Source organism: Lepidochelys olivacea (genome assembly GCF_965140295.1).
Source record: "Lepidochelys olivacea isolate rLepOli2 genome assembly, chromosome: 14".
In the NCBI taxonomy this organism is placed as follows: Eukaryota; Metazoa; Chordata; order Testudines; family Cheloniidae; genus Lepidochelys; species Lepidochelys olivacea.
The window spans coordinates 27,003,666-27,025,785 of record NC_140424.1 but is presented as its reverse complement, the minus strand read 5'-3'; the positions used below and the strand labels follow the sequence as shown (position 1 = coordinate 27,025,785).

At 44.7% G+C, this 22,120-nt stretch overlaps 1 protein-coding gene across 1 annotated transcript in view; it reads right to left on the bottom strand.

Moving 5' to 3' along the window:
• The window catches only part of LOC311530250 (germ cell-specific gene 1-like protein), a gene marked incomplete at both ends in the record, with an annotated part of 78,335 nt that extends 57,063 nt beyond the window's left edge, over nucleotides 1-21,272 (bottom strand). The window contains 2 exons of the mRNA XM_084646714.1: nucleotides 4,704-4,751; nucleotides 20,978-21,272. Of these exons, the coding sequence (XP_084502840.1) occupies nucleotides 4,704-4,751; nucleotides 20,978-21,272 (343 nt within the window). The remainder of the gene's footprint in view (nucleotides 1-4,703; nucleotides 4,752-20,977) is intronic.
• Nucleotides 21,273-22,120: the final 848 nt, after the last annotated feature.

Below are 22,120 nucleotides of genomic sequence, written 5' to 3'. Positions count from 1 at the left end.
TTTTCCAGGCAATTCTCAAGCAGCTGGTTCTTGATTCTTATGCAAAGCTTGATGTAGGGTACCAACTCAGTGCAGGGGTGGGGGTGGGTAGGGTTGACCAGAGCCAGATCCTCCTTTACAACATCATTCAATCCCCAGTGAAAATTATAGATTTGGGCTGCTTCATTCCAAGCGTTATCGGCATTCAGACTCCGGAAGTGGACTGTGTAGGTGGAGATAGGTCACTAACACTGGCGAGGAACTATAGGGCTGCTTTGATGTTGCAGACGTGGTTGGGGCCTGGAATATTAACAAGAAGGAGTGGATGAAGTACTCAAAATCAAGCATCACGTTGACCTGTTCCAGGCTTGGTGAGGCCCACTCTAGGGCTTCTCTAGACAGTACATTGATAACAAGTCCCACCTTCATCTGATTGTGTGGGTGGCACTGGTAAATAAACCCTCAAAACATGTGGCAGTCACCGCCAAACCACTCCGGCAAGGGAATTTTTGAACTACGCTCCAGGGCTTCTACCATGGGTGGGCCAAAAGATCCTAGAGGGGTCTGAACCAGCACTTGGAGGGAAGCGTTCTCTAACTTTAGCTGGGCAGTTGGCTCTAGAGGTTCTGGAGTAGCGATGACATCTCTGGGGCTGCAGCATCCAGGTGCTCCATGTAGGCCTGGGATCCAGTACAGTGGAGTCTGTGCAAACTGTCAGGCTCTGGTTTGTAGGCAGTCAGATCTGGTGGTTAGATCAGTGAGCAAGAACTGATACCAAGGGTTGAAGCTGAACGTAGGGATGGGACCAGGCTGAGGGCAGCTCTGAAACTGGGGCCCAGGGACAGACTGTGGTCAGCATCCATAGACAAGCCAAATCAACATCATAGTCAGAACTCGATGCAGGCCAAAAGTCAAAGCTGGGTTGGAATCAGTGCAATGGTCTGGGGGTCAGGAGGCAGGTGTAGGGATGGCGGAGTCAGGAGTGGGTCAGGGCAGGCCATAGACAGGGCTGAAGCAGGCGGGAACAAGAGTCAGATGAGGCTAGGGGCAGGATGGAACAGGAACTGGTTCAAGAACAGGCTGGAAGCTTTGGGAGTCTGTGACACTGTAAGGCAGCAGGAGGGTTTCTGGCCAGGTAGTGCTGTTGCACAGACTAACCTGCAGCTCTGGTGGGGTGAGTGAAATACCTGTGCCTGGGGTCATCTGGCCCAGGGCCTACTCAGGGATAGGATGCTGCAGTATGCCTGAGAGCTGAGTCACTGCAGGCTCTGTTGGAGTAGGGAGCCATGTCAGGTGAGTGAGCAGCCCTGGTCTGGCTGTGGGTTTGCCTCAAAGCATAGGCGAGGGAAGAAGAAATCCTTTTTATTATTATTATTATGCATTTTTCTTTCCACATCCCACCAGCTTTAGTTCATTCTCCAACCCAGGAACTGCCAGACTGGATCAGACCCTAGACTCCTCTAGCCTAGTCTTCTGTCTTGGACAGTGGCTAGTACAGCTGCTGAAAAGGAAGGTGCAAGAAACCTTGCAATGGGCAGGTGTAGGATAATCTGCCTCCCTAGGAAGATTTCATCCTGATCCCTAATAGTTAAAGATAGGCTTAAGCCCTGAAGCAGTAGGCTGTATTTTCTTCTAGAGTTTTTTAAGCATTAACTAGTATTACATTAAAAATCATATTAATTTATCCACTCAATTTATCTCCTTCAATGCATGGCAGAGATGATACTCAATGACTGAATATTTCTTTTTGTCCTCCTCATTTAGTCTATTGCCTCAGGCCTTATTTACTGTACATCATTCAAGCCCTGCACTGAATGCATAATTGGTAATTTCTTCATGGGCATTCTATGGTAGTCATCCCCATAGGGTCTCATTTTACAAACATTAATGGATGTATTTTCACAACACCCATGAGAGAGGGGATGATATTACCCTGTGGGGGTCTCTTGGTGTGGTCTTTCAAGGGGAACCAGCTTCTCCTAGCTGACCACCCTGAGTATCTCTTCAATCAGGTCAATACTTGGACTTTCACCTCTAATTAAGGCTAGCAGGCCTTCAATTATAGGGCTTGCAGTCTGCTTCAGTCTCTTGGTTCTTTCTTGGAGACAGCCTGGTGCAGGGCTGTCTCCCCTTTACTGTCCCAGGCCTTTCTACCTTCCCTTCCATCTCTGAACTCTCTCCCTGATATCAGGTCTTGTGTCCTCTATTGGTTGCAGCTGTGGGTGCCTGTCTCCATGACTGGCAGCTCTGGCAGCTGTATGGTGGTGTGATCAAGCTGCTTGCTTGTAAACAGGAGAGGTTCTCCTCTCCCTCTGTTTAGGCTCAATATGGGGTTTGTAGACCCCCATACATACTCCCATTTTATCTATGTGAAACTGAGGCACAAGAAGATTAAGGTCAAAAGTGGCAAGTGTTCACTAATTTTGGTGCCCAACTTCAGACACCTGGGGCTAGATTGACCTAGGAACTTAGACACAGTGATACTGTGCATCACCACACCTAACTTTTAGGTCTCTAAAAAATCCCTTTGATTCACAAAGCCTGAGTTAGGAACCTAGGCTTCCCATAGAGTGAATGGGGTGAGAGGCGCTTTAGACTGCAATTTACAAAAACCAGCACGCGAGGGAGCTCCTTACGTGAGCTAGCCAATGGGAGATGCCAAAGCAAGGGGTACGGCAGAGATAGGTGCCTAAATCTGGGCTTCAGGGAGGTGCCTAGCTCTGCTTGGGATTCTCAGCTACAAACCCTTTCTTGTCAGTAGGTGCCTATGCCATCTTAGCAAGAAAGACATCCCTGCTAACGTTTAGCCCAGTGTTAGGGTACTCATCTGGGATGTGGGAGACCCACCTGTGGGGGAGAAGGAATTTGAACAGGGATCTGCCATCTATCGGATGCTTGCCCTAATCCCTGGTCTGAGGGATATTCTGATGTAGGGGCTCCCTCAGTCTCTCCTGTGAAGCTGTTGCCAGTGACAGAGAGCAAGAATGACTCTGTAGCTTGCTGGTTCGAGTGCTCCCTTTTGAGGTGTAACTCAGGATCCAATCCCCCTACTCCCAGGCCTTTTTTAAAAGTTATTATCCACAATTCAACAGGAGAGATGCGGGAGCCGCCATAGCAAAGTAGTCCATGGCCCTGTGGCTAGGATGCTTGCCAGACAGATGATAGATCACTTTTCAAATCCCTTCTCTCCTTTCAGGTGACAGGAGACTTGAAGTGGGGGGTCTACCCATCCCAGGTGAGTGCTCTAACCCCTGGGCTAAAAGTTATGAGGGAATTCCTCCTCCTCCCCCACCCCCAGCTCTTCCATGTAAGCTCATCTGTAGGGGTCTGATCCGATAGGCAAAGCTCTAAGCACTTACTGGACAGGGCTCCACAGGCAAGGTAGGTGAAGGAACACCTCTTTTCCCCCAATTTGTGAATTGCTCTGGAACTTAGATGTGTGGATGCTTGGCATGGGACTGTGCTGTGCAGAACCTAGGAACAGAAACCTAGGTAGCTTTTACTGCAAGAATGGAGGCACGGAGTGAGTTTAGGTACCTACAACATTCGGGAGCAGCTGAGTGGGGGGTTTGTGAATCCCAGTGGGGCCTGATCCTGGGATTTTGCTGCCTAAAGTGGCAGTTAGACACCAGAATGCAGAAATCTACAGTTAATGGAAGGTGAAGAGATATTTGTGTAGTCTCATTTCTTACAAGTGCGACATACATGGACAAGTGTAAGATAACCCATTGCTTGTTAGAAAATGAACTCTGCCACTGTGTCCCATGGCTCAAAAGGGAAGGACTCCTGCTCTAACAGGATAGCTGGGATTCCCCTTGTGTAGAGGGAGGTTGGCATAGCTAGGTATACACTACCCACTTCTCTCCTCCAGGACTCAGTAGGCATGGCCAGAGCTCACTACACTGTGGGGAGCTTGAGCAGATAGAAGAGTCCTTTGGGAGTTGGTCCAGCCAGAGTAAATTAGAGCACCCCTGAGGTTACTCCAGGGCGGGGAGGCGATACGTTAGCAGAGAGCCGCCTATGAGCCTCACGAAGCGGAGTTCAGAGCATCCTGTTCATCCTGTTCAGCTAATGCACTCCCTATCCACCACTGAGGTGAGAAGGGAGTAGACGTGTTAGGAGACAAATTCACGGGTAAGGATAAAACATTTTTAAAAGTTTATGAACCACAGAAATATAGATTTTAAGCATTGTGATAGGCCTGAAGAGCAGAGATAGTTCCTTACGAAAATGAGAAGCAAACACCCAGTCTAAATCCTAAACTTTTAGACTAAACAGGAGTTGAATGAAACAGCCTTTTTCACCCCACTGGACGTCTAAATGCCTTTCAAATCAGGCCCAATACTTGGGAAACTCCCACCCTGAAATTTTATCAGATTTGGGCTTCATCGTGGAGTTTGGAAAACCCAAATAAAGCCTCCAAAGCCTTCCTAAGAGAGTAAAGGGGAGATTTCCAAAGGCACAAAGGGGAAAATGAAAAGGAGTACTTGTGGCACCTTAGAGACTAACCAATTTATTTGAGCATAAGCTTTCATGAGCTACAGCTCACTTCATCGGATGCATACCGTGGAAACTGCAGCAGACTTTATATATACACAGAGAATATGAAACAATACCTCCTCCCACCCCACTGTCCTGCTGGTAATAGCTTATCTAATGTTTAGAATGCTAAACATAAAGCAGGAAGGTTACAGAGCCCTGAAGTACTGGAAATATATATTTACCTCGATCTGCAGGTGGAGTCAGACTGATAAAACTTCTACATTGCTCACCTAAAAGACATATACAAATTTAAAGTTTAAAAATAAAATGCAGAACTAGATGAATAAAATGCAAAGAAAGGCAAAATGTCCTCCTGTATTCAAATTAGCATGAATGCATGTATAAACATACGTGCTGGTTTTAGTTTAGAACTGCCCCTAAGGGGAGCACTTGTTTTAGTATACCATACACTATATTTTCCAGCCCAAACTAAGTGAACGAAGCACTACAGTTATGATAATAACTGCATAAAACTCAGGACATTCAGAATCCAGGTTCCCAAACCATTATAAATCTTCCCTTCTTTACAGTATGGTCTTCCATGCATGATCACATAAGGCCCCACATAAGGAGCCCTCTGAGACACAGATGTTGATTTTTAACTAATTTTTGAATGCTAGTTAAGTCCCAAAGGGTTGGGGAAAAGTTTCTGTTGTGCTAATATTCAAACAGGATCAAAAAGGTTGACCCTGGTTATTAGCAGCCAATTAGCCTGACATGGACCCCAGGAAAATACTGGAAAAGCTGATGTGGGATGCAGTTGTAACTGCCGTGCTTGGTTTTCAGGATAGAGTGATGTGAACAGGGAAGTAAAGAGTGGGGAGGAATGCCTAGTTTATTTGTTCTGTTTTGGGGAGCTTGATTTTTTTTAAACGAGATTATAAATTTGGTTGGCCAACATAAATGTGTTGACATAATACACTTAGACTTTGTAAGGCATTTGACTTAGAACTGTATGACATTCTGATTAGAAACTGAGCTCTATACAAAATCAATGCAGTATCTAATAAATTAATTAAAAACTGGCTGACTGTGTCAAATGTGGAGGTGCTTTTTAATAATTATTAATACTGAATCTGGATCTGCCACTAGTGTGATGTGTCCATACCATACATGGGAATGCGTATTTCACCCTAAGGGGCTGACTGGGTAGCAGAGCCTTTCAATCTAGAGAAAGATAGAGGAGGCCCTTTCTGGTGGTCTAAGGGTCTGCCTACCTCAATTACTGTGTCCTCACTGGCGCTGCGCTCCCCCACCCTCACCCCGCCCCCATGTGTGTGTCTCTTAGACTTCTGGGGCAGATCCTGTTGTTCTTTGTGTGGCACTAAGCTGAGCCACTCTAGGATTCATTCTCAGTGAATTGTCAGAGAACTTGTCTGTCCTTCTGGGCACATGCGGTGAATTGTAGGAAGGTACCATAGGGTTGTTTAGCCTGTATCCACACTGAAAAGTGAAAGCAGTAGCCAGGCTCTGGCCTATAGCCCCCCTCTGGACCAGCTAGCCTGGGTGTCAAGCACCATCAAACTCAGGGGAGAGGGTTGCATATGGAGGGGAGGGGGGTTAGCAGCATCACCCAAGGAGGAGTCTGAGTTGGATCTGCAATGAAGACAGACCCTAATAGTCACCTAACATCTTACACTTAAGAGTCTCTAAGTGATAATCCCAGAGGGAGTAGCCTTAACTGCTTTAGCCCACACTCCTGAGGGAGCGTTGCTACCAGTCTGAACAGGGTGGGTGAGATTAAGAGAACCAGATTGAGAATAAGACACACAGGAGGATCTGGGCTGTCCAGGGGAATGTGAGTTGCTTCTCTTCTGTTCCTGTAACTGAAGAGGAAAGTCTTTCTAATTTAGCTTGTAGGGAAGCATAAGGTTAGAAACTAAGCATAAGGTTAAAACTAAGTATACGTGTGGGCTTTTTGTTGTTTTCAAATCCCCTTTCTCTAATGCTTTGTTCCAACTACTAAATAAAATAGTCACTCTCACTTGTCACAGGTTCCTGAAGGTAGGAAATGTGGGTGCCTGACCCCAGCCAGATCTCCAGGGTGAAAAGCAGTGGTACATGGGGTAGTGCATTCAGGACCTGGTCTAAAAGTGGAAAAATTGTGAGATTCCATCCCAATATAGGTAAAGGCAAGATGTCGAACACCTTCGAGGGTGCACTCAGAGAGATCAAAAAGGGAACCACCGTGCAGATTAGCTACATAACTGTGATGCTAACCAATAGATCTCAAAAAGTAATTGTAGATGGGCAACTGTCATCCATGAAGGGTGTTTCTAGTGGGGTCCTCCTGGGATCTAATCAATAATCTAGGAGAAAATATAAGACCACTTCTGAAAAAGTTTGTAGGTGACTCAAAAATGGTGGAGTGGAACATGATAATAAGGACAGATCAGTTATAAAGAGCAGTTCAGACTGCATAGGATATAGCCTACTGCAAGGTCATACACCCATGAACCAGAAGATAGGACAGAAATGACTCAGAAAAGGATTTAGATGGCATAGTGGCAAACAAATACAGAGGAGTTCTCAGTGTGAGGCTGTGGCTAAGATGCCTAATGCAATACCTGGGTGAATAAATAGGGGAATATTGAGTACCAATAGGGAGGTGTTACAATTTCTGCATATGGCACTAGCAAGACCATTGTAATCATTGGGGTTGCTCATTAAACCTAGGGTGCCTGTAGAGTGGTAGGTGTACCACAACCCAGAGGTGGTGTAATAATTGGGCCGATAATTTTTTCTGAATTGTGAGCTCAACTGGAAAAACCATGAGAAAGTTTATAATGTGTCACAGCAACTTATAACAATAAATGTTAATGGGAAAAGGTGCAAAAGGAAGACAAAGACTGAATTAGTACAAACAAAAAGGCCAAATGATACAACTCAAGGACTGTGTTATGATCAAGTCGGGTAAACAAGAGAAGTGTGGGACTGGAAATTAATGAACCAAAATTGGTGTGTCAGAATTTAGGCCAAATTGGTGAACTAAATAATAATGAAGGGATGGGGTATTTCACCCATCACTCCCTTCTGGGGTCCTCAAAAAAGGATTTTGGGGACAATTGCCGACTGAAAAAAGGGGAAGGAGCAATCTTCACCATCATGGCTGCCACACTCCCTGTCCCCTGGGACCCCAGAATCCAGCATGACACCATTATGTCTTTGTCATCCTGATCCTGAGAGATGTCCTGACCAGGCCAGGCCAGACAGAGGGACCCAGATGACATCATCACCTTCACTGGCTCCAGTTATATCCCGAACACTACCTGGGATGTGAGACTTTGTCACATACGCATGCCCACTTACGCACACAGTGTCCTTTAGCTAGGATTGTATGCTTTGCAACACTGTGACCAGAAAGGCAAATAAAATCAATTCCCTAAACAGCCTCATGCTGGTACAAGTTTCCCAAGTCTCGGTGTGGCTGATCACACCATGTGCCATGCTTATGTTGCTGGGCCTATATTTCTCCATGAGTGCGGTTACAAGTGAGAGTCAACACCAGAAGTGGAAGCTGCATTTTCTCGCTTTGCTGTTCTTTTCTTTTTCACTCCTGTGTTTGTCTTGTTTTGTCTTCTAGGAAGTGGGATTAGACTTTAACAACCATAGCAACAACAGCTCCTCAACTAACTTCTCTTTTCCCCCAAAAGAACAGTTATTACCATTTTTAATATCATCTAAATGACTGTCAGACAAGGGGAGGAGGTTCTTCTAAAGACTCTTTCTACCTAAAGGGAAAGGGAATAAAGTTTGTTGTTAAAATGAAAACCTTACTTAATCCTTTACATTTCAAATGCTTTAATGGTTTCTCCTTTTTCTGTATCTTTAACAAAAAGAATGCTAATGGTTTGTTTGCCATGGTACTGAGCAGGCTGAGTTCTCTGCAGACAAAACCCTGAATCTTATTTAAAACTGTTTAATGCTGGACATTGCCAGGGTTGTGTTAACAGCTTTGACTCTTTGGGCCCATTTAGTCCATCTAAATTAATACAATGGAAGCAAACATTGTAGGTACTTAAGCAGCTAGGCCCTGCAGTCACCAGTCCTTGTGCAGCCCAGTAACCACTCTGACATGTGGCTAAGGGAAAGGGTATTTGACTAGGGCTGGCAGGAAAGGGAAAGGTTGCAAATACCCTAGGTACTGAAATTGTTATGATTCAAAGTGAGCAATAACAGATCTTGTTGGTTAGGGCATAATGACAAACATTTTCAAATAAATTCAGGGAGATTTATGGTCTCTGGTGGGAGAGGGAGGGAAGAGGTGTCCAAGCTGGTGCTGGACTCTGTCTCTCCCAACCTCACCCCCATATACCCTAAATTCAGCCCCATTCCCATCCCTCAATCCCCTTTGTACCCCAACCTCACCCTCATGCACCCCCATGCACCCACTACTCCATCCCCCATGCACCTTGTGATGCTGTAGAAAAAGAAAGATGCAGGTTCCAGGGTGCTGCTTTGAGGTACATAGTGCCACACATGCTTACACTAAGGTATGATCACTGATGTATCGACACTCTTGCACAATTGTGATAAATCTTATACAAAGTGTGCATTGTAAGGTATCATTGGAAAAGGGAAAAGCTGTGATCCGTTGAACAACGTTATCCCAATGGCCCACCTTGATTATCATACACATTGTAAGGAGAGTCATCACTTTAGATAAGCTATTACCAACAGGAGAGTGGGTTTGTGTGTGTGTTGGGAGGGGGTGGGGAGAAAACCTGGATTTGTGCTGGAAATGGCCCACCTTGATTATCATACACATTGTAAGGAGAGTGATCACTTTACATAAGATATTACCAGCAGGAGAGTGGGGTGGGGGGAGAGAAAACCTTTTGTAGTGATTATCACCCATTTTTTCATGGTTTGTGTGTATAAAAAGTATGCAACCAATGAAGTGAGCTGTAGCTCACGAAAGCTTATGCTCAAATAAATTGGTTAGTCTCTAAGGTGCCACAAGTACTCCTTTTCTTTTTGTTATCCTGTTTATATGCCTGTATTGTCATTGCATATGAAGCTGTGAATCTTTGCTGTTTATTGGCATCTCAGACATGTTGTGTTCCTGGATAACACCCATGAGATGAATTGATTCGGAGAGATGTATTGCAAGCTAGCCGACTTAACATCACTGCTACTGTCCTGACCTAGAGACGCTGAAATCAACTGTAATGTACATGATTCATTTTCACCTTTTAATAACTCTCTTCTTTTCTTTTTTTGTTAATAAATCTTTAGTTAGTTTACTAAAGATTGACTGCAGTGTGGTATTTGGTGAGATCCTGAAGTATGTATTGACCTGGGTGAATGTCTGGTTCTTTGGAACTGGAAGGACCGAATATATGTGATTTCTGGTTGTAATAACCATTTATCAGAGAAGTCTGGCTTGTACGGGTAGTTCAAGGGGGGCTAGAGGGCCTGAAGGGGACTGTCTGTGGCTTCGTAATACCTAATATAGTATTAAAATCATAGAATCATAGAAGATTAGGGCTGGAAGAGACCTCAGGAGGTCATCTAGCCCAACCCCCTGCTTAAAACAGGACCAACCCCAACTAAATATTCCCAGCCAGAGCTTTGTCAAGCTGGGCCTTAAAAACCTCTAAGGATGGAGATTCCACCACCTCTCCCGGTAACCCATTCCAGTGCTTCATCACCCTCCCAGTGAAATAGTTTTTCCTAATATCCAACCTAGACCTCCCACACTGCAACTTAAGACCATTGCTCCTTGTTCAGTCATCTGCCCCCACTGAGAAGAGCTGAGCTCCATCCTCTTGGGAACCCCCTTCAGATAGTTGAAGGCTGCTACCAAATCCCCCCTCACTCTTCTCTTCTGCAGACTAAATAAGCCCAGTTCCCTCAGCTTCCCCTCATAAGTCATGTGCCCCTGCCCTCTAATCATTTTTGTTGCCCCACGCTGCACTCTCTCCAATTTGTCCACATCCTTTCTGTAGTGGGGAGCCCAAAACTGGATGCAATACTCTAGATGTGGCCTCACCAGTGCCAAATACAGGGGAATAATCACTTCCCTCGATCTGCTGGCAATGCTCCTACTAATGCAGCCCAATATGCCATTAGCCTTCTTGGCAACCAGGGCACACTGCTGACTCATATCCAGCTTCTCATCCACTATAATCCCCAGGCCCTTTTCTGCAGAACTGCTGCTTAGCCAATCAGTCCCCAGCCTGTAGCAGTGTATGGGATTCCTCTGTCCAAAGTGCAGGACTCTGCACTTGTCCTTGTTGAACCTCATCAGTTTTTTTTTTTTTGTGCCCAATCCTCCAATTTGTCTAGGTCACTCTGTATCCTATCCCTACTCTCCAGCATATCTACCTCTCCCTCCCAGCTTAGTGTCTATTTTGGAAGCACACATTTATTAAAGGCTTCGTGAAGTCTTGTGATAGAGTACACCATCAGTGTGTGGTATATGCCCTATATTCTGGCAGTCTAACCTGAGACTGGCGCTCTTAGCTGTGTCCCATTCAGGCAGCGTGACACCCGCTCCCCATCCCCTGTGTAATCCCCTCCACACACCAGAAGCCTCACACAAATGGATAGACTTTGATTTTGCCACCTGCAATCAATATGGTGAACATAATGTGTGGGGAAGCTGAGGCAAACAAGCTCAAGGCCATACCGCTCTCCAACAACACAGTGAAGCAAAGGATTGAAGCGAGAGCAGCAGCTTAGGAAAACACTGGTGGAGCCTCTGAAAAACATGGATGCTTTTGCTCTTCAAGTTGATGCAAGCACTGAGGGTCATGTTGCACAATTCTTGGGTTTTGTGAAATACACAGGAAGGGTGCAATTCCCAAAGACATTGTGTTCTGTGTCCCTCTTCCCAGACAAGGAATGTTCAATGTGCTACATGGCTACATGCAAAACAAAAATCTACCATGTGATCACATAGTGGGCTTTTGTACAGATAGAGCTCCATCTATGGCAGGCCACAAACCAGGTCTGCATGCCTTGGTAAAGAAAGTGCTCCATCTGCTGTGTGAAATAACTGCATGATTCACAGATAACAACTGGCACCTATACTTCTGAGTCCAGAGCTAGGATGTTTTGCAGCAGATCTCATCTATTGTGAATGATCCAGACTCCAGACTCAGCTTCTTTGTGCATGCCTGTTTGCAAAATGGTGTGAAGAAATGGGGTCCAATCATAGAATCATAGAATATCAGGGTTGGAAGGGACCTCAGGAGGGCATCTAGTCCAGCCCCCTGCTCAAAGCAGGACCAATCTCCAACTAAATCATCCCAGCCAGGGCTTTGTCAAGCCTGACCTATTGTTATTGTTGTCATGACGTATTGTTATTCCACACTGAAGCTCATTGGCTCTCAAGAGGAAAATACTGGGACAATTTTCTGAGCTGAGAGACAAGCTTCATGCTTATTCAAAGGACTGCAAAAGAGTGAATTTGTTGATTTTCTCTGTGACCAAAGGAGATTTTGCCATCTTACTTGTGTCACAGACATATTTGGGAAACTGAATAAATTGAACATAGGTCTGCAAGGAAGGAACACCCATGTCCTTTAGCTGAGTGATTGAATCACAGGATTCATAAAGAAAATAAATTGTTTTCTGGAAGACTGATTTACTGAAGACAAACTATGAAACCTTCCCGCAACTTTGTAAGTTCCTGGCTAACAATGGAATTATTCAGCCTCCCACGTAGGTGATGGTGGTGCATCTCAAAGGAACAGTTTGCATCCTTTTTCCCTGACTTGGCAGTGACTAAGTATGATTGGGTGTGAAATCCCTTTCAGTGCAAGCCTGATTCCAGCTGCTAAAATTGAACAGCTGATTGAAATGTCCTGCGATTGATTCTTGTGAGGAACATATGCATAGACATCAACTCTGTGGGTGCTCTGGGGCTGGAGCACCCATAGGGAAAAAAAGAATGGGTGCTCTCACCCCCTGGTGGGCCCTGCCGATCAGCTCCACCTCTCTCCCCCAGCACCTCCCACCCACTGCTGATCAGCAGTCCAGTGGCAGGCAGGAGGCACTCGGGGGGGGGGGGGGTAAGTAGGAAAGTACAGTCTAGGTGCAGCTACTCTAAGGTGGGTTAGTAAGTGGTTGGAAAACCATTCCCAGAGCATAGTTATCAGTGGTTCACAGCTGGGAGGGCATAACAAGTGTGGTCCTGCAGGGATCAGTTCTGGGTCTGGGTCAGTTCAATATTGTCATCAATGATTTAGATAATGACACAAACTTATAAAGTTTGTGGATGATACCAAGCTGTGAGAGGTTTCAAATGCTTTGGATGACACAATTATAATTCAAAATGATCTGGACAAACCGGAGAAATAGTCTGAAGTAAATAGGGTGAAATTCAATAAGGGAAAATGCAAAGTACTCCACTTAGGAAGGAACAATCAATTGCACACATACGAAATGGGAAATGACTGCCTAGGAAGGAGTACTGCGGAAAGAGATCTGGGGGTCATAGTTGACCACAAGCTAAATGTGAATCAACACTGTAACACTTGCAAAAAAAAAGCAAAAATCATTCTGGGACGTATTAGCAGGAGTGTTGTAAGCAAGACACGAGAAGTAATTCTTACGCTCTACTCCACACTGGTTAGGCCTCAGCTGGAATATTGTGTCCAGTTCTGGGCACCACATTTCAGGAAAGATGTGGACAAATTGGAGAAATTCAAGAGGAGAGCAACAAAAACTATTGAAGATCTGTAAAACGTGATGTATGAGGGAAGACATAAAAAATGGGTTTGTTTAGTCTGGAGAAGAAAAGACTGAAAGGGGACATCATAACAGTTTTCAAGCACATAAAAGCTTGCTTTAAGAGGGAGAAAAGGGAGGAGAGAGAGAAAAATTGTTCTCCTTAATCTCTGAGGATAGGGCAAGAAGCAATCCGCTTAAATTGCAGCAATGGCTGTTTAGGTTGGATATTAGAAATAACTTCCTAACTGTCAAGGTGGTCAAGCACTGGAATAAATTGCCTAGGAAGGTTGTGGAATCTCCATCACTGGAGATTTTTAAGAGCAGGTTAGACAATCACCTGTCAGTTTAGAAAATACTTAGTCCTGCTATGAGTGCAGGGGACTGGACTAGATGACCTCTTGAGGTCCCTTCCTATCCCACAATTCTATGTTTCTATGATTCTAAGAGTGAAATGTTTACAAGCAACTAAAAGTGAAAACATGCATTTAAAGGTCTGAAACTTAATTTTCCAAGTTTTGGTTCCAGGCTTTGTTAAGATGGCTTTTTTTGCCCACACTCTTCCGGCAAGATTGTCAGAATCTCTCCCAATGGCCCAAAGATGTTGGTGCCTTTGTCTTCTTAGGTGAAAGGCAGAGACATAACTTGGCGTTCTCTGTCCCCCTTTCTTATAGTCCAGTGAACCTTTGAAGTGGATTCTTCTGAGTCTTACCTTGTAATGTAAAGTTTATTCAAGCAGTAAAGAAGGCAACATAGGTAAGGGAGGCTCCATGCTCTTTCTCCTCATCTGTGTTTGCTGAAATGCAACATTGCTTTGTCTCCTGCCATCTCTTCCCCCTCTGTCATGAGGACCCTGGTTATTACTTATGTATAAATTAAGGTAAAATTTAGGATAAACCTTGTTAACAAATTTTGCCTAGGCAGGGTTGTGTGCATTTGAACATGTGATAACAACATCATACAGGGGATTCATAACTTGACATATAACTTTGCTACACACAGTTCACCATATATTGACCAGCGAGTTATTAGTTTTCCAGTGATATCGAACAAGGCATATTTTGCACAAAGCTTGTTGTAGTGATGTGTAGGGTGTGAGTACAGGGGTGCTTTTGGTCACACTCTCTTGCAGAGCTGCAGGAGGGCTAACTACTGGCTTAGCCAGAAGCAGCAGGTTAGAGCCCTCTTACAGTCATGGGGACGCTATTGCTTAAATTTAGAGACTGCTGGGTGTGTCTGGCTCTCACGCTTCCTTGCTCAATGCCCTTGCAACACTCCCTTGTTTACTAGCTCCTCTGGTCACTCAGGAGCTGACTTTTTAAACCCCTGTTCCTCAGTAGCCATGCCCCCTTATCAAGGGATCCTACAGGAATTAGGGATCAAAGGGTGGCAGGCTAAAGCCTTGTTAGGAAGCTCTCAGCCTTGCCTAGTAGGGTGCTAGGCTCAGCAAACGGCTCCTCAGACAGACCACACAATAAACTTCCATCAAGCAGCGCATGGCAAGCAGCAAACAAACAACAACAAACAGACAACAAACTCACTCCAAGCGTCACATAGTTGCTCCTCCTTTACCTGGAGAACTCCCTCGCAAAACTCCCCTGTTTGCTACTCCTGTTCACTAGCTCCTTTATCTGTTTTATCAATAAAAATATTGCTCGGGCATGTAGGAATGTTATCAGGAGGGCCAAATCGCACCTGGAGCTGCAGCTAGCCAGAGATGTCAAGAGTAACAAGAAGGGTTTCTTCAGGTATGTTGGCAACAAGAAGAAAGCCAAGGAATGTGTGGGCCCCTTACTGAATGAGGGAGGCAACCTAGTGACAGAGGATGTGGAAAAAGCTAATGTACTCAATGCTTTTTTTGCCTCTGTTTTCACTAACAAGGTCAGCTCCCAGACTGCTGTGCTGGGCATCACAAAATGCAGAAGAGATGGCCAGCCCTCTGTGGAGATAGAGGTGGTTAGGGACTATTTAGAAAAGCTGGACGTGCACAAGTCCATGGGGCCGGACGAGTTGCATCCGAGAGTGCTGAAGGAATTGGCGGCTGTGATTGCAGAGCCACTGGCCATTATCTTTGAAAACTCGTGGCGAACCGGGGAAGTCCCAGATGACTGAAAAAAGGCTAATGTAGTGCCAATCTTTAAAAAAGGGAAGAAGGAAGATCCTGGGAACTACAGGCCAGTCAGCCTCACCTCAGTCCCTGGAAAAATCATGGAGCAGGTCCTCAAAGAATCAATCCTGAAGCACTTGCATGAGAGGAAAGTGATCAGGAACAGCCAGCATGGATTCACCAAGGGAAGGTCATGCCTGACTAATCTAATCGCCTTTTATGATGAGATTACTGGTTCTGTGGATGAAGGGAAAGCAGTGGATGTATTGTTTCTTGACTTTAGCAAAGCTTTTGACACGGTCTACCATAGTATTCTTGTCACCAAGTTAAGGAAGTATGGGCTGGATGAATGCACTATAAGGTGGGCAGAAAGCTGGCTAGATTGTCGGGCTCAACGGGTAGTGATCAATGGCTCCATGTCTAGTTGGCAGCCGGTATCAAGTGGAGTGCCTCAAGGGTCGGTCCTGGGGCCGGTTTTATTCAATATCTTCATAAATGATCTGGAGGATGGTGTGGATTGCACTCTCAGCAAATTTGCGGATGATACTAAACTGGGAGGAGTGGTAGATACGCTGGAGGGTAGGGATAGGATACAGAAGGACCTAGACCAATTGGAAGATTGGGCCAAAAGGAATCTGATGAGGTTCAATAAGGGTAAGTGCAGGGTCCTGCACTTAGGACGGAAGAACCCAATGCACAGCTACAGACTAGGGACCGAATGGCTAGGCAGCAGTTCTGCGGAAAAGGACCTAGGGGTGACAGTGGACGAGAAGCTGGATATGAGTCAGCAGTGTGCCCTTGTTGCCAAGAAGGCCAATGGCATTTTGGGATGTATAAGTAGGGGCATAGCGAGCAGATCAAGGGACGTGATTGTTCCCCTCTATTCGACATTGGTGAGGCCTCATCTGGAGTACTGTGTCCAGTTTTGGGCCCCACACTTCAAGAAGGATGTGGATAAATTGGAGAGAGTCCAGCGAAGGGCAACAAAAATGATTAGGGGACTGGAACACATGACTTATGAGGAGAGGCTGAGGGAGCTGGGATTGTTTAGCCTGCAGAAGAGAAGAATGAGGGGGGATTTGATAGCTGCTTTCAACTACCTGAAAGGGGGTTCCAAAGAGGATGGCTCTAGACTGTTCTCAATGGTAGCAGATGACAGAACGAGGAGTAATGGTCTCAAGTTGCAGTGGGGGAGGTTTAGATTGGATATTAGGAAAAACTTTTTCACTAAGAGGGTGGTGAAACACTGGAATGAGTTACCTAGGGAGGTGGTAGAATCTCCTTCCTTAGAGGTTTTTAAGGTCAGGCTTGACAAAGCCCTGGCTGGGATGATTTAACTGGGAATTGGTCCTGCTTTGAGCAGGGGGTTGGACTAGATGACCTTCTGGGGTCCCTTCCAACCCTGATATTCTATGATTCTATGATTCTATGAAAGCTGTTCAGTGGTTCAGCAGCTGCAAGCAGGTTAGTACACCCACACCACAAATGAATACGAAGCAGAACCACTCTCAAACATCCCTGCACTTCAGAACATAGTACAATGTGGAGGTAGAGAAAGGGGACTGGGGGAGGGTCAGAGATTCTATGGCCAGAAGGGGTCACTGTGATCTTCTAGTCTGACCTCCTGCATAGCTCAGGCCACAGAACGTCGCTGAATTAATTCCTCTTTGAACTAGAACAGATCTTTTAGAAAACATGCAATCTTGATTTAAAAATTGCCAGTGATGAAGAATTCATCATGTTCCAATGATTAATTACCCTCACTGATAAAATATTATGTCTTATTTTCAGTCTGAGTTTGTCAGTCCTCAAATGTCAGCCATTGGATTGTGTTATATCTTTGTCTGTTAGATTGAAGAGCCCACTATCAAATATTTACTCCCCATGAAATACGTATAGACTAATCAAGTCACCGCTCAGCCTTCTCTTTGTTAAACTAAATAAATCGAGCTCCTTGAGTCTATCACCATAAGGCAGGTTTTCTAATCCTGTAATAATTCTTGTGGCTCTTCTCTGAACCGTCTCAAGTCATCAACATCCTTCTTGAATGATGGGCATCGGAGCTGGACACAGTATTCCAGAAGTGGTCACACCATCAGATACAGAGATAAAATAATCTCTCTACTTCTACTCAAGATTCCTCTGTTCATGCATTAACCCTTTTGGCCACTGCATCACACTGGGAGTTCAAATTCAGCGGACTATCCAGCATGATCCCCAAGTCTTTTTCAGAGTCACTGTTCCCTAGGATAAAGTCCCCCATTCTGTAAGTATGGCCTACATTCTTTAGTACTTCTTGCATAAACATTTGCAGTTGGTCATCTTAAAACTCATATTGTTTGCTTGTAACCACTTTGCCAAGTGATCCTGATCACTTTATATCACTGACCTGTCTTCTTCATTATTTACCCTACCCCAATCTTTTTGTCATCTGCAAACTTTATCAGTGATGATTTTGTTTTCTTCCAAGTCACTGATAAAAATATTAAATAGCACAGGGCTAAGAACCAGTCCCTTTGGGACCCCGCCAGAAACACACCAGTTTGATGTTGATTCCTCCTTTACAATTACATTTTGAGACCTGTCGGTTAGCAAGTTTTTAATCCATTTAATGTGTGCCATGTTAATTGTTTAGTATTCTAGTTTCTCAATCAAGATCTCATGCAGTACCAAGCCAAAAGCCTTACAGCAGTGTAAGTATATTACATCAACACAATTAACTTTGTCAACCAAACTTGTAACCTCATTAAAAAAAAAAGATATCAAGTTATTTTGGCAAGATCTACCTTCCATAAAATAGATTGGTATGCTGATTAGCATTAATGTTATTGCCCTCCTTTAATTCTTTATTTATCCTTTAAGTATTTATCTATAAGAAACCACTGTAGAGGGCATGGCAGAAGCCAGGACCCCGTCTCTTGTGGTGTAGTTTGTGATGTCCCAGGTGTGGAGAAAAAAAGGGACCCCTCTTCCCCAGCTTCCCTTCCCTTCCTGACTGTGGTTCACCAGCCTAACCCTAAACCTAGGTATGTCTTTACTAGGGCTACTTGAAAATTTTGTGTTAACTTGTTTTTGACTCAGAATTGGGTTTTAAACTAAATGAAATTTTTCATGAAATATGCCTGTTTTCCCTGAAAATGTTTGATTTTTACTGGAAAACTGAAAAACCCTGAACCAAAAAGTTTTTGTCCAAAAAATGAATAGTATTTTTAACAAAAAAAAAGGAAATGTGTATGATCATATAACATGTGTGCACACTTTTTTGCAATAGAGAGGAGTTGAGAGTAGACAGTGGATGCAGCTAACGGTGACAAGCGAGGCACAGAGTTTGAGGAATGGGCTGGCACTGTCATGTTAGTGCACAGAAAGAATTCGTGAAAGGACAGTTCCTGTGGCCCAGGGTGTCTTGGCCTGGCCTTCTGCCTTGGCCCCCCAAGCAGCAACTCCAACAAAAACTAGGAAATCCAGATGTCTTCATACAGCACCTTTCCCCTCTGACACCACACACTCACACCCACCTTCTGCTCCTCTAGAGCCCCTCCCTGGCTGAATGGTGTGTGTGCATGATTGGGCTGGTAGGGCAATCGCCACCCCCAGGGTACTCTACGGAAAAGGGCCAATCCTCTAACAAGGAAGAAAAGAATGCACAGGGGATTGCGGAGCAGAACTAAGGTGACTAGATAGCAAGTTTGAAAAATCGGGATGGGAGGTCATGGGGGGGTAATAGGATCTGATAGAACACAAAGCCCCTAATAACCAGAATGGTCCAAATAAAATCGGGACATCTGGTCACCCTAAGCAGAACAGGGAGGACTGGGGCTGGGCCTAGAGTGGAGCAGAGTTCTCCCCCAGTGGTGAATTCAGGGAATAGATTTGCTCTGTAGTGCCGCCTAGCTGTGTGTTGAAGCATTTGCTTGGGCTAATATGGCAGTCATTCCAGCCTGGGTAAAGCAACAGCAGCAGCAGAGGAGTTGGGTGCTGGGGCCATGCAGTGGCAGAGGAGTTGGGCCCCAAGGGCATGCCATGGAAAAGGATAAAGGGAGGGTGGCCTCACTGTTAGGAGGTGGGTGAGAGAATCCCTCCCCCTTTGAATCAGGGGCCAGAGATGAAGCTGGGGGAAACTTAGGTGAAGACTCAAATTTGTTTTCAAAAGGTTCGTTACGAAAACAGAGTTCCCTTGACAGGTGGGGGCTCCTCCAAACTCAGTCAATTTGCTTCCCCTCCAGGTGATCAAAAGAATACCCCTGCTTCAAGTTCAACAGATTTGTGGAAACTTGGCTCCAGCCTCTTGCTCTCACAAATGAGTCTCAAACCTCCCTCCCAGCCCCCATCCAGATCCTCTGACCAAAGCTCATTAAATTGATTCCAATCAGCTTGTCCTTTCAGCCACTCACAGCACAAGATACAAAAGCTCTCTCGCCTCTGCAGTCTACAGGGATCACTCCCTCCAGAATGTCTCTGTTTCCCATCTCCTAGGCTTTGTTCTGTCTCAACAGAGGGGCGCCTCTGCTGATCCCTGTTGTTTACAATTTAAGATGTCAAGCCCAGTGCACAGCAGAACTGGGATCCCCAGATTTATGGCTGCTAGTTGCTGAGGGTTTGATGTTTATAGGTCTGGAGTGATCTGACTCTTCTGTTGTCTTTTGTCTGTTTCTCTCTCTCTTTGGGACTACAGGGGCAGTATGGGTAGTAACTTGGAAATCTGGATTTATAATGCGCACCATACTTGTACTAAATAAACAGCCTTATCTTACAAAGATCCAAGATCAATCAACAGTGTCATTTTATGGCAAACTAATTTCATTCTATGCCATCTTGGTGTTTAGTGTTACTCAGATTGGGGCTAGCTTATGTACAAGCATTTATGATGAATAAATGGCCAAGTTATTCTTCAGCAGGGAAAAAATGCTTCTTCTGCCTTTCTTTAGGAGTGACAGCATCATGATGAAAAGAAAATGATCAAATTTCATCTTCTTAGCGGGAGGCACAGAGAATGAGGAACCCCAAAAAGAAAATCCATTTCTTTTACAATAAAATGTCATTCTTAGCACAAAACCAGGGCTTCTCTTGAAATTCTTTACCTAGGAAACACTCCTCACGTTTCTGTAGTATTTACACAAGATCTGCTGTAAATTAACACAATATGTACATTAACACGACATTTTAAAATAAGAAATAACATTGCCCTGCCTATTCTGCAATCAGGGATCTAAAGAGATTATTCCCATCAGACATGTTTGTTTTAATCCAGTTCACAGATATCAGAAAAGTAAAAAACAATTTCAAACCTTCTTTCTCATTAAAAGCCTTTTAACTTGCTGCTCTTACCATAAGAGCAAATATTGTTAATTTCTAATGCTGGTAGCCCTAATCAGTTAATGCTCATCTAACCATCTAATGCTAATCACTGAAATCGAGAATCTGCACTGCAGTCTGCTGTTCTAAACTTCATAACAGTTATTTCTAAGGGTTTATTTGAACATGTTTCTGTCCAATCCTTCCTGAAGCTTTGGATCTTCTCCCTCTGGAGAAGTGGCACCCTTGTGCTGATACCTTTCCCCCTCAATAAACAAACAGCACTAAAGCAGCAGAAGAACAGGGAACAGGAGATAATCAGGAAGCATTTTGGCTAAACACTTTTTGAAGTAAATGTGTCTGGCTGTCACTCACCTTCCCCATTAATAATCTCCTCACATGAATACCAGATGCCAGCGTGAAACTTTCGGTCAATGAACTTGTCATCGCCTGTCTCCCAGATATACTGAACGGCGTTGCTATTGTTCAGACCAGAGCTATTGAAGCGGATGCAGTGAGTCCCTTTCCCCTGATCTGTACAGAAAGGTTTTGCAACTTTTCTTGTCCCTTCACACCAGTAACTGCTGCTAAATGCTGTGATAGAGAAGATTAACGAGAGGAAATTGAGGGAGAGTGCTGCTGAGGCTCTCTGCCGTCTGTCCATGCCCATGTCTGAAATCTGCCTACTTGCAGGGCCAGCATCAGTGTTAAAGTGTGCTGAAAAAGCCAGGGATAATGCTTTTCATCTGGTTGTATGGGGAAGCATCCACTGAAATTCACTCTTCAGTTCTGGATTTCCACCAGTGAATTGTACCAGTTTGGTAGTTAAGATGATAAGCAGAAATTGTAGGTTCATTGTTCGGCAAGAAAGAAAACAGGACACAGCAGATCTGTCCAGCCAGTGAAACCTGTGCAGGAAATGTAAAGGGGGGAAAGGATACTGGGAGTGTGTCTGTTGAATCAGAAGACTCAGGGATTAGTCTGTATCAGAAAAAAATAAAATAAAATAAAAAAGAGGAGTCCTTGTGGCACCTTAGAGACTAACATATTTATTTGGGTATAAGTTTTCATGGGTTATCCCAGGCACAGGTGTGTGATACAGACAACATTCCTGACTAGGGAGGGCAGCTCAGGCTTCAGAACATCTTGTTAAATTTAATACTAATTATGGAAGGAGTGAATGTTATTTGTAGGGAGATTCTTAAGGAGATGAGCCCTATCCCTGAGATGGAGCATGGGGAATCCTCCATAGCCCAGGGGGACAGGAAATCTGCCTGGAACCATACCAATTACAAAGGCAAGAAGTATGTATTTGCCTTTGTCATTAATGGAGCCACTGCAGTCTGCCCCCAGTACTGCAAAGTGTCTCCATGGAATGCAGTTTGGTGAAGCAGTGCAGAGGGCTGAATTGCCCGAGGTGCCATTCCCTCTGCACTGGTGCCAATCCTGACCCTTCCTCAGGAAAAGGAAGAGCTGGCTGGGGTACAATCCAAACAAGTGAAGAGATGCGTCACCTCT